This window comes from Tauraco erythrolophus, chromosome 2 (genome assembly GCF_009769465.1).
Source record: "Tauraco erythrolophus isolate bTauEry1 chromosome 2, bTauEry1.pri, whole genome shotgun sequence".
In the NCBI taxonomy this organism is placed as follows: domain Eukaryota; kingdom Metazoa; phylum Chordata; class Aves; order Musophagiformes; family Musophagidae; genus Tauraco; species Tauraco erythrolophus.
The window spans coordinates 48,102,365-48,116,196 of record NC_141466.1 but is presented as its reverse complement, the minus strand read 5'-3'; the positions used below and the strand labels follow the sequence as shown (position 1 = coordinate 48,116,196).

The window sequence follows — 13,832 nt, the reverse complement described above, 5'->3', positions numbered from 1 at the left end:
TAAGGCTGTGGGTATGAAAATGTCATGAATCTAGTCTATTTTCCTATCACAAGCCAAAATTATGCTTGACCAAGGTTCATCTAATTTTTTCCTGAAAGACCTCCAATGATGAAAATTCCACATTCTCCACAAGCAATCTACTCCAGTGTTTCACTAGCTCCTCTAAGAAAAGAAGAAAAAAAGTAAAGTTTAACTGAAGATCCTGTTGAAGTAAACTTAGCTGTCATTGCTCTATGTAGAAGGGACATAGAAAACTATTTCATTCCTCTTTGGAGCTACTTTTAGCATATTAGAAGATTGTTACCAGGTTCCCCTTCAAACTTCTGGTTTTTTAGTCTAAAGTACTGTACTTCTCTTACTGTTTTATATTTTGAAATATGATCACAGGTTTAGAATACAAGAGGACACTGGGATTTGGAACTCCTAAACTGTGCTACCTATCTCAAACATTAATTTTGACACAGTTAAGTCATTAATTACAAATGTAACCCTGTAGGACTGGTTTTACAGAAATTTCAGACTTTTTAAAGGCATTTTTACTTGGAAACATCCTATAATGAAATCTATGAGTGGAAAAAATGTGTAATTTTGATTAATTTTCCAACAGAATGCCTGTATTTTGATAACAGATACTTAATAAATTTAGAAATATAGTTTCAATTTCTGAGTTTATTAAAAATTATATGCTTCATCCAGACATGCAAGTTGGAATAATTGTGCCAGAGATGCAAAAGTGACACATTAAAATTGAGCAATCCTACATTAATAAGAAGTTTCTAGTACAGATTAAACTCACTCCTTACCTCCAGTGAGAGACTGAAAGAATTAACGTCTCGAATATAGTGGTGAGACTGGTTGTGGTCTTCATAGCAACAAGCCTCGAAGGAAAGCATGCTGGAGGGCAGGCAGCTCCCTGTTCTGAGGTGCTGGGCAGAACAATATACCATATAGGGCCGGAGATCATACAGGGCTCATTTGAGGAGGGGACTCAGGACCACCCAAAAGACCTGTCATGACCACCCACCCTGCCAATAGGCGTCTGCACAAAGGACCAAGAGTCCCATAAGAGGAGTGGGACTGGCAGGATCGAGGGGTGGGGACTAGACTATAAATGACACAACTTCAAAGAGCCATGTGTGTGCCCACCACTGGAGGATTGTGCCATTCTCAACTCCTCATTGTCTTCGTGGGATCCAAGGGTGGTGATTTCTCTCCTCTCTCTCCTTTTTTTCCCTCCCCCTCTTTCTCTCTTCTCTTTCTTTCTTAGAAATATTTCAATAGAACCCAAGTTGCCTGCCCCTATGCTTTCCACGTTCACATTGCTTCTGTTGTAAATAAAACATTTATTGGAGAGTGACTTTTTACAAGAGTGTGTAGTGATAGGACAAGGGGCAAAGGTTTTAAACTGAAAGAGGGTAGATCTAAGGAAGAAATTTTTTATGTTGAGGGTGGTGAGGCACTGGAACAGGTTGCCCAGAGAAGTCGTGGATGCCCCATCCCTGGAGGTGTTCAAGGCCAGGCTGGAAGAGGCTTTGAGCAACCTTATCTAGTGAAAGATGTCCCTGCCCATGGCAGAGGGCTTGGATCTAGATGATCTTTAAGGTCACTTCCAACTCAAACCATTCTGTGATTCTATGACTTAGTCGATCGCTCGGTGTCATTTCACCTTAATTTCACCCAAGGGAATTACGAAACCTCTATGACCTCCCTGGGTTACCCAGTCCGGGTTGAGACATCTTTCAAATTTTTCTTCCCCTACTGCTAACAGAAATCTACATATCCACAACTGCATATATTGCTGAAATTACAAATATGGCTTAAAATTAAAGAAAAAATGTATTTGTGAACATGCTGCATTGCTATAAATTTCACAGCTATTTATTGCACATAGTGATAAAAAGCAATGATAGATATAGGGTCTGAAGTATTTTATGATTTTCATGAGTTTGTTTAATTTTTATTTAGAATTTATTACTTCTGGGACTCTGTCTCCTGGTTATCCACAATCAAGTCCTGAGACCTCATTTCAAGTCCTGCATATATCTGCACATTTTTCATCTCACTTTCCGTGAATTATTCCATTCTGCCCTTAAAATTGGGAACTTTTTTCTTAAATTGCTCAAAGAACCGTTCTCCATATTATTCAGAAATTTTGACACACCTCATTACATTTAGATATAGCTTTCAAAGTTAGAGTGGCAAATTGGCAAGCCTTTCTCTGCCATTAGTATTAAAATTTGAACATAAAATGCAAAAACTCAAAATGTAAAAGAAAACCACTTAAAAAGCAGACTATTCTAAAAAAAGGGAGAGAAGCTAATAAAAAAAGGATCACACTATTTGTTTTTTAAGAATTCTGAAGTGCTGGAACATCATACATATTTTCATCATACAGACCTCTGCTATTTGGTTGAACAACAGCGGTAGCAGTAGTAGCAGGTTACTATTGTCTGGATGCATAAGCAGTAGAATGATATGGGGTAAATCTGCATATAATTCCTGACAGCTGAGGAATCATGAGGTCTTAACTTCTGGAGGAAAGTATGATATAGGGGCTACTAAAGCTTATGGCCCCAACTCCTCCAGCCTAGCAAGCACACACAGAATAATGTCTCTATCCTCACACACTTGAAGTACCTGAGCTCCAGAATAAGATGCCAAAATTTCAGTGCCTTTTAAAAAAAGACACCTACTGGCTAGTCAGCAGAATAGCTCCCAAAGTTTCACTGACAGTATTGACTGAATTAACTTCAACAGAATTTAAGCAGATGGGGCTTGACTTGTTTCTTTTTCCCATTATCTAGAGCTACCTGAGACATTCTTAGGCTTCCAAGACAAGACTAGTGGATGTAACATAGGAGCTTGTCCCTTTCTAGACTGGCAGATGGAGGAGAGGTAATATACCTCAGGGCACCACAACTGACACTATAGACTTCTATATTTAAGCTAATTAATCAAAACTTTAGCTCACATACAGATGCTTAAATTTGGACTAATCTTGAACAGAATTGCATCCTCCACTTTCCTGATCTTCTGGTCAAGCTGTAGGCCTAGTCATCATTCCAGGTTCTTTAGTGCAAAGTATCTGCTTTGCACTATTTAATGTTACTTCTCTTCTTTGTAGTTTGTGTGTGGCTTTTCACACAGGGAAAATTATAAACATTTGAAAAATAGTGACTACTCTTAACAGATGTCTGGAACAAACTGAACTAGACTGGCTAACTCCAGGATACAAAAATAATAAAAATGCATGAGTTACAAATGATATCTTTAAAGTACTGCTTACAAAGTGATTTTCTAAAATATATTGTGATTTTCACAATACTATGAGCTGTGGACTGTTCAGAGATATGTATTTCACTAAATAAAAAAGTACTGAAAACATATTTTTCATTTTGTCTGTATTTGACTGCATTAATCTACTTCTTAATACTTCAGCTCTGCACATACTAAATACACAAGTCAATATCTATTTAAATAAACTCATGATGTTGATGCGTCTCCATGAAGATGTGTATCTTTGTTCTGTAAAATATTATTTGAAAGGAAATTATAGAAGCATACTCAACAAGAAAATAAGATCTTACCTTGGCAGATTGGCACAGGAAAATCCCACTGATACATGCCATTTTGGTGACGCCTACATGTTGCGTTATTATGACCAATCATTCTATACCCAGGTTTGCAGTAATAGCGAACTTTGCTTCCAGCAGGACCACCTGTTTTATTTACAATTCCACCATTCCTCAAGATAGGGTTTAAGCTGCAATAGGGAGCTAAATGCCAAAAAAAAAAAGGAACATTATTTAAAACATATAAACCACTTAATTTACAAAGATCACGTTATTTATAACAAATGCAAATTTTGAATATCTTTAAAATTAATACAGAATCCTTTATATTACTTTTGGAATCCTTAGTAAAAATTCAGACTTTTTATGCAGAAATATCATGAAGTTCAAAACCAGTTTATATTCACAAATCAGTTTATGTTATTGTACACGAGGAAGCTGCAATCAGGAAACATGTAGTTTGTTCAGTAAGTTCACTCAGACTTAGTAAACAATTCACTTCAAATTCGATAAATTTATAAAATGATTCTTTGAGCTCCACAATATACAAAATTAATTATGAACAGTTTCATTTAAAAAATCCAGTGCACTTAGACATCAAAGTCAAAAATTAAACACTCTGCCAAATATGTTAAAAATTTACATTACAAAGTACAATATCCTGATTCATCAGATGCATTTTTTTCAGGTTAAAATTAATGCAATTTTTTTAGGTAAATGTTCCCCCCAAAATGGCTTTATTTCTTGTTATCCTCTCTGAATGAGCCGTTAATGAATTAAATTGATTTGTCTTCAAGCTGAGTTCATTTTGCCTGGGGCCATGGTTGGTTGGTGATCTCTCCCTGTTCTTAGCTGGACCCTCAGGCCTTTTGTTACATTTTTCTCCTCTGCAGCTCACTGAGGAGGAGGGAGTGAGCCAGTGACCTCATGGCAGCTTAGCTGGCAGCTGGGTTAAATCACCACAGGGGATTATTTGAAAACACTACATCAAAACCAAAAACCAGGATGAAAATCAATAAACTAGAATGATCCAGTAAAACAATTGTTTGGAGTCATGTTCTATATCCCTTATAAGCACAACATTCACAGTTACACACCTAACTAAATGAATTAAATTACTGAAATATTCTTTAAATTTAAAAGGGGATTCAACATTTAAAGAAGAACAATAAACATGGCTTTAATTTTCTTTTCAATGTATTGAAGAAAAAATTATATCATTATTGCAACACGAGCTGGTTAAGATCAAAAGATCAGTGGTTAAGATCACTGATGTCATCTTCAGTAACCCCTTAAGCACTTTTTAATTTTAAGTATCATAGAAGACCTTAAGAATAGCAGATGAGTCCCAAACATAATATGCCACAGATAAAACTCCAAATTGATCATAGCAGTACCGCAATTCTAAACAGAAAATATTTGTCATATGATATACAACCCTGTAGTCTACTAGTACAGTATTGCCTTTGTTAGTAGCAGGTCACAAACTTTGTACTGAGTTGCAAGTCCTAAAGACCAAGGTTTGTTAGGTTTATGTCTCAACCTTTTTCAACCTGCCTGCAACTTTGTTTTTACTTTTTCTACCTTTAACAGATTTTTTTCTTCTGGTCAGGTGGATATGTCTAATTGGTTTTATTTTTGAATTATCTTTGTAATTTTCTATTATCTTTTTATGGTACAGTCACAGCTTTACATTGATACTTGTAACAAGTAATTATTCTGTGTAGAATAAGATATTTAGGACTCTAGCATGGTGACATGCAGGCAAACACAGGCCTGGTATAAGAGCAGGGGCCTTGAGGGGTGGGGACACAGAATGCAGTGTAGAGGAGTACAGGCACGGTATGATTATAGGGTGACAACCTGTGTGCCATCTGAAGATATATACAACTCACTAGTGGTCAGTTAAAAAAATTATAAGTCAGAGATGGGCAAAAATGGTTTCAGGCTTAAGCAACAGAGCAAAGAAATAGTAACTACATGTAAAATGGACTATATTTAGTAGAATCTTGTGTAACTTGAACGTGACCAACAAAAGGGTATAAAAATGTGTTAGCAAACAAAAATGACCCCAGGTGGATCCTAGAGTGAGGAAGAAATCATCAATATCAGAGTCTTCCAACTGAGGGACTCCAGCTGCAGTATCTCCTCCAGCACACAAACACCAAACTGAAGCCATTGATCTTGGGTTCCCAAGACAGAATGCAGTGTAGAGGAGTACAGGCACGGTATGATTATAGGGTGACAACCTGTGTGCCATCTGAAGATATATACAACTCACTAGTGGTCAGTTAAAAAAATTATAAGTCAGAGATGGGCAAAAATGGTTTCAGGCTTAAGCAACAGAGCAAAGAAATAGTAACTACATGTAAAATGGACTATATTAGTAGAATCTTGTGTAACTTGAACGTGACCAACAAAAGGGTATAAAAATGTGTTAGCAAACAAAAATGACCCCAGGTGGATCCTAGAGTGAGGAAGAAATCATCAATATCAGAGTCTTCCAACTGAGGGACTCCAGCTGCAGTATCTCCTCCAGCACACAAACACCAAACTGAAGCCATTGATCTTGGGTTCCCAAGGAGCAGTGGAGCAGGGAAAAGATTAGGTAATGGGAAGTGTGTGTATAACAATTCTAACCATACTGTTTTTCTGTATAGGAGCTTTCATTTATTCTTCTTTTTTCTTTTTTTTTTTTTTTCTTCCTTTACTCATTTAATCTAGACGAGCAATTCTTTTATTAAACTGTTAAAATTTCAGATACTAACAGTAAATTCTTGGCTAGACATATAGTTTGGGGTTTTTACCCCTAACAAGATTTTCAGCAAAACAGGTTGTACTTTGTGTTCTGATCACCAGGGAACTTATTTTAACAATATATAGTATATATGAACCTCTAAAGAGATTAGCTTTAAAACAGCATGAAATATGGGACATTCAGGCTGCCAAATTGTACAGAATGATGTAATGATGTTGAAATATCATGGGGAGCCGCAGAGGAAATCTATCAGTCATAATTGTTGCTTACGTTGTAACAATTAACAATGTCCAGAGCCCAAAGACACAGTTTAAGCTCCCCAGGGAAGCAAGTGGTGTTCAGAAAAAATCAAGCAAAAAAATCTTTTGAACTAAGAAGAAGGAATCGATACAAGAAAACAAAAGGAACACAAAACAGCAATATCACTCAGAATTTACTTCAACATCACTTTGGAAAATATACTTAAGTCCTAATGGCTGTTATTGTAAATCTCCTATAGAAATCTATATTCTCCTTCCCCGGCTACCTTGATGACTCCTGTTGCTGCTTTCAACCATCACTGCAACCTACTATTACTTCTGCTTACTTTTTCTGCCACCCCAAATGCCTCACTGAGTGTATGGCAGCTGCATGGGGCTGGAGGAAATTGAGGAGATCTGGGAGCTGAGATGTCTTGGCAAATCTCTGTGGTCATCTGACATTGTGAAAATTAAAGACAGAGGTTCAAGTGTGAAAATAAAACTACGAGCTGTGTTTGACTGGGTAGGAAGGCTATAACTGGAGAAAAGAAAGAAGATTTGACACAAAAGTACTGGATTTAAGAACCCAGGGTAAGAACAGTCATGGCAGACTACGCAATGAGACAAGAAGCGGGAAGGGAGAGATTGAAGGCTAAGAGCCAGTGATGGAAACAAGAAAAAGAGAAGGACCTGGCAGGCTATTAGAAGTGGCATCAAAAGGATGGATGGATCAGACACTGAGATTATGTTCAGAATAAGATGTGATGCAAGGAAAACATATGTATGATTCGGGGAAATAAACTGGAAAGAAAAATATATAAAATCAACTGGAATTGACTAGTGAGAGACAAGAGGAGAGGATCATGGACTGTAGCAAGGAAGAAGGAGGATAGTGTATTAGTGGAGACACTGTAAAGAGTAAGCAAGGGAAATTAAGATGGGAAGCCAGAAGGAGAGAAAGATTGACAAGAGCTGGATAAAGAACTATCTTATTTTGTCTATCAGAGAAGCACTAAAAGTATACTGTGATTTGTAGGCAAGGGTGGAACAAGTATGGTCATCAGACAGAAAGGTTGGGGAACACAGCTTGACTGGCTTGGCAGAGGTATTTTGACCGGAACAAGTGTGAGGACTGGACAAACTAGTTATGGTAAGAGCACATTACAAATGTATTAATTACAAACTAGGTTTGTAACCTAGTTACAAACTAGGTAACGCTCACTACATGAGAAGTGAGAGTTTATTCCTTGAAGTACAATGAATAGTTCAACAGAAGGCAGAACAGAAAGGATCCCACATAGCAGAAAGAGGCTGTGCCCACAGATTACCAAGCTTCACAATTCCATGGCTGTTAACAGTACCTCAGAAACCTGTAATAATGTGCATTTTCTTTCACTGAGCTGACCAAAAAGTGGAGGAAGTCTATTACAATGGTTGCAACAGACATCAGTGTAGATGTAAAATTTTAAGTAAGGCCGATAAAACATGTTTACCATTGCAGCTCTCCATGGCAGAATACCTGGGATTTTCTGTTTGCTTTCTCATGAATCTTATTAGGTACTTAGAAAATAATTGAAAGCAATGTATCAGTAAGAAAAAAAACGAAAAACATCATTAGGCTGAAAAGAATTCAGAAGTTATGAAATGATGGAATTTAAGTCTACGTATACATTTCGGTTCATTTATACATATGCATGTCAGCATTATACAGTCTGTAACCTTACAATCATATTCTGGTTTTGGATAGGATATATACTTTAAAGGATATAGGGAATGAATACTACTTATTCTTTCAGTATATATACTTTTTTTTTTTCCCAATTATAATTGTTTAAGATGAGTTTCCAGGCCTTACTAGCTTCAAATTCCTCAGACACTGTTTCAAGATATAATTTGTGTGTGTTTTTTTATGACTGTCCATATGTTATCTGGCTATTACATGAACATTAACTAACTTCGCAAAATCACATTAAAGCAAGAATTGTCATTATCTCCATTTTACAGATAACACTTCAAATACAGAAAAACATCTTAAAATTTTGACTATTTTGATAACGATGATCTGATTTTTCCAGCCTAGTGTCATACATTCGAACACAATCAACACTGTCTTCTGTTGCATCAATATGCACCCAACACTTCTGTAATTCAAATTTAAAAGTAAGAAACCAAACAAGTTCATTCCAATTTCCAAGTACTTCATTTTGTGATGTGAATCATATATGTTTGGATAACTTATGTTTAAAATAGTTATTTAACATAGATCAGATCCACCTCCTACTCTTACAGAAATGTTTATTAATGACATTTTAAAGTAGTGGCAACAGGCAGTTAGTATGTCAGAAGCCAGCAACAATGCTGCAGACAAGCAGTGACTAGTCCATGTAAAAGCCCTATCAAAACTCACAACATTTTGTGCTGCAAAGGCAGCAAAATATGAATAGAAAAGTCGGATACTCAAACAGTTTACTGTATCTAAGCTATACAGAGCATGAACAGAAGAAAAGCATTTGAAGCAAATAAGCTAAAATTATGAAGACAGATTTTTATTTTGCAGCTCTGAAAAATCTTGTTGAGATAGTGAAGGAATATTGATAAGACTCTAAACAATTCCCTTCTTAACCTATAGTTTAGTAATTATTAATCTGTTCTTTAAACTGAACTCCCTTCAGAGTCCAGGAACAAGATTACACATCTTCAAGGATCAGGAACTGACATATTAATTGAAGAACCACATACAAAGCAATATCTAAAGATGTGGAGCAAATTCTTGAAGAATGTCAGACTGAAAACTACAGCCACTGTCAGCTGAGTCAAAATTCTGAGTTTAAGCAGGAATCTCTACAGAGTGCTCATAAAATATTGCAGCCTTGTATCAAGGACCACTGGTATAAAATGCTAGTTTTTTCTCAGCCAGTTTCTGAGAGGCGATCTGTCCTGGAACTTCATGAGGCTTAGCTGATATAAGTGCAATGACACAGGAGTGCTCTCATCTAGGAATGACAATGTTTTACCACAAAATGTGATAAATCTCTATGAAGCCGTTCCAGTGACCTGAAGTAACTTTACATTTACAGGTTTAATTTACTGTTCCAAATGACATAGCATCCACATTTTTTCAAGGCCTTTTAAACACCAGTGGTTTTTGCAAGGCAACATACTGAACATTTTCAGCTCACTTATAATCACAACATCCATTTGTCACTTGCAACTGAAAACCAACAGGGTAATAACTGCCTGGCTATATCACACATCACTAGTCTACTGATATGTGGACAGCAACACAGATAAACACTGATTTTGCATTTGCAGGACCATATTTTTCCTTTCACAAAGCACATTCTCTTAAGAGCTGGAACATTGAAACATTTATGCTGAGATTTTTCAAAGTTGTTTGAGGCATTCAGTCGAAGAGAAACTCAATTGAATAATTCCCAATTCCAAATTCAAAAATTCTTTGATATTAGATGTCCAAACCTCCCAGATGATTTTGTAAATCTCAGTCTTATAGTGAATAATAAGATATTTTCTCTAAGAATTTATTTTAGCAAAGGACTTACTTTCCCAGCAGTATCTTTGATCAATAGTCCAAAAACTTACAGGAAAAAGACACTTACAACTATTCACTGCAACACTGTCCTACGTTTGAAATTATACATAAACTAAAAGCCTTCTTTCAAATTCCACGTTGCTTTTGTTTATCTTATATGCTAGATTTTTTGTTGACAAAAAGCCACAGCTTAGTCCACTGCTTCCTTCTAACTTTCTCTTTTGGATACTTACTTGTCATCATCATCATGTCACCAGGGGATTTTATGTCCTTTGTGCTGCTGTTCTTGAAATATCCAGTGAGGTAGAGGTTTCCTATCACTCTCACTTTAGACATTCTCACTTTATAGATAAGAAATCAGACACTGACTTAAGTAATTAAGTAAGGTCACACAAGAAAACTAAACATACCTCTTCTGATTTCTAAAACAGTTCCTTAATTAATGGACCATCCATTCTGTAGATTATTTTTCACTTTAAAATGTACAGAATCAAAAAGGAGAACAATACTCAACCAGGCAACAAAAAAGAGTTGAGCTGCCATTCCTTTTCTTTTGCAGTTTATCTTTAAATCTAACATGTAAACAATATGAAAACAGCAGGGTGAATTTGCAAAGGCCTATTCCCTCTTTAGTGATATAGTTGTGAGTGTCTGTCTCTTCGAAAATTAAATATCTGACTAAATAACCTGCTATTTGTAGTACAGATGTTCTTAATGATGGTTTAACACTTATAAATGATCCTGTTTGTATTGCTCTTTATTCAAAGTACTGTATAAACCATTGTGTGACTTTCCTGCTGAATTTACTACAGCAAACAACCACCTAACAGTTTAGGAACCACAGAAGAAACAATTATAAAGAGTCTGATTAACTTCTTCATACAATTCTGTTGACATTTACAAATAGCTACTAGAAAATGTAATGACAATGCCAAACCAATCAATAGCCTTTCCTTTTAATTTGAAATAGAGAGGAAATAGTAACAGTTGCTTCACAGGTACAAAGCTTAAAAATAAGATTAAATGAATGGTGAAGAATTAAGCTTCTTGCAATAACAGATGAGGTTACAGGAGCAGCATAAAGTAAAATAGAGATCTATGGTTGAATTTTTAATATATATATTTCTCTTTCTACAGTTCTACTCGCAGCCTCTTACAAACTAGTCAAGTAGCCACTTGCCTTATTTACTCTTGAATGACTAACCAAAAGTTAAACAAATGCCTGTGTTACAGAGGCAATGTGAACATGCAAATTAGCAAGCTGAGTACCCCTCTGCTTCTCACTGTGCCTCCAGTGGGTGTGCCAGGTGTTGTAGTGTACTTCTATTGCTCCCACCACTACTTATAAAAAATCATCCATCTCCTTGTTATGCTTTTATTCTAGCTTGCTTGGGTAGGAATGCGCATGCAGGGTTATAAATTATTGAGGGAAAACAAAGCCAAGAAGTAGGTTCTGCAAGTATCTTTCGAAGCGATTTCAAGGAGTGTTTCATAGCCTGGGCTCAGCAAGTTCCACTCTGCACTCAGAGATCTTCCCCATTTGTAATAAATGGAATAGTTCTGGTGGAACCCAGCTGCACCAGGAAGTCAAGTTCAAGCACACAAGAACAAAAGGTAAGCATTAAAAAAGAATTAAAAAAAAAAATCATGCATGAAATACCTTTTCCTTATATTTTCAGCATCCATTTTAGTGATTTTACTGTACTACATACATTTCAAAGAAAAAAGGCATTACTTCCTTACAGTTGCAAGAAATTTGAACTGATGCTTCCCCTTTTACTTTCACTATACTATACAGATACTCACTAGATTAAGGAAGAGATCATTTAATATCTAGGTTGCTCAAACCCTCATCTAACTTGGCCTTGAACACTTGCAGGGACGGGGCAGCCACAACTTCTCTGGGCAACCTGTTCCAGGGCCTCACCAGCCTCAGAGCGAAAAATTTCTTCCTTTTAATCTAAATCTACCCTCTTTCAGATTAAAGTCATTGTCCCTTGTCCTATCACTCCATGCCCTTGTAAAAAGTCCCTCTCCAGCTTTCCTGTAGGCCCCCTTTAAGTACTGGAAGGCTGCGATAAGATCACCTCGGAGCCTTCTCTTCTCCAGGCTGAACAGCCCCAACTCTCTCAGCCTGTCTTCATAGCAGAGGTGCTCCAGCCCTCGGATCATCTTCGTGGCCCTCCTCTGGACTCGCTCCAACAGCTCCATGTCCTTCTTGTGTTGGGGACTCCAGAGCTGAACACAGTATTCCAGGCGGAGTCTCACAAGAGCAGAGTAGAGGGGCAGAATCACCTCGTTAGACCTGCTGGCCACGCTTCTCTTGATGCAGCCCAGGACATGGCTGGCCTTGTGGGCTGCCAGTGCACATTGCCGGCTCATGTTGAGCTTCTCATCCACCAGCACTCCCAAGTCCTTCTCCTCAGGGCTGCTCTCAATCCATTCTCTGCCCAGCCTGTACTTATGCTTGGGATTGCCCCGACCCACGTGCAGGACCTTGCATTTGGCCTTGTTGAACTTCATGAGGTTCTCACAGGCCCATCTGTCCAGCCTGTCAAGGTCCCTCTGGATGGCATCCCTTCCCTCCAGCGTGTCCACACCACCACACAGCTTGGTGTCATCTGCAAACTTGCTGAGGGTGCACTCAATCCCACTGTCCATGTCTCCAACAAAGATGTTAAATAGCACTGGCCCCAGTAGTGACCCCTGAGGAACACCACTCGTCACTGGCCTCCACTTGGACATTGAACTGTTGACCACAACTCTTTGAGTGTGACCATCCAACCAATTCCTTATCCATCGAATGGCTCATCTGTCAAATCCATGTCTTTCCAGTTTAGAGACAAGGATGTCATGTGGGACAGTATCAAATGCTTTGGACAAGTCCAGGTAGACGATGTCAGTTGCTCTTCCCCTATCCATAATGCTGTAGTAACCTCATCCTAGAAGGCCACCAAATTAGTCAGGCAGGATTTGCCCTTAGTGAAGCCATGTTGACTGTAACCAATCACCTCCTTATTTTCCATGTGCCATGCCTCTATCATATTCAAAGTCTTGAAAAGAATAACCCTCTGCTGTAATGCTATAGCTTTTTTCTACTAAAACATAGCAAAAAGCCTTAAAACACAAGATAGAAAACATACAAGTAACATTAGACAAATAGCTTATATGAGTAAGCTCATATGCAAAGGCATTAAGCATTCCTCTGAAAGCTTCTAGCATTTTATAGAAGTGAAGAAAAGTTGTATCTACAAATGAAATCTAGTTGTGACAAAACTACAGTTTGCAAAATTTTGTGCACAGGCATAACTGGAGAAGAAGGGGAAGATTGTGGGAGGGCAGTAATTCATTTCAGTACAATCTTCATTATGAGGAAGCCTGCTGGCTCCATCACAGCTGCCACGGTATCAATAGCCTTTTTGGGATCTTGTATTTTTCCTACTTCCATAATGTTGCTTTCCCTCATTAAGATTCAAATCCAATTGTTTATGCTGCCGCTCACTGTTACTCTTCTTTCATGCTGATTATTTCCATTGAATCTCATGTAAAATGTACGGAAGTTTAGAGAAAAATGCAGGCACTGAATGTTAGTAAAGTGGAAGAAAGCAAAACAGTTGTTCGTTCCTAAAACATAGCCATAAGGATTGCATATCTCCCTCCAGTCTCCCAGTTTTATTATTAGTTCTGGCTAGTACTATTATAATTGATGAATT

The 13,832-nt window shown here is 37.4% G+C and overlaps 1 protein-coding gene across 1 annotated transcript in view; it reads right to left on the bottom strand.

Annotated features, from left to right (window-relative positions):
• Positions 1 to 13,832, bottom strand: part of CSMD1 (CUB and Sushi multiple domains 1) — a 1,221,578-nt gene that overhangs the window by 83,086 nt on the left and 1,124,660 nt on the right. Inside the window, exon 49 of the mRNA XM_086608338.1 lies at positions 3,588 to 3,776. Coding sequence (XP_086464464.1) covers positions 3,588 to 3,776 — 189 coding nt within the window. The remainder of the gene's footprint in view (positions 1 to 3,587; positions 3,777 to 13,832) is intronic.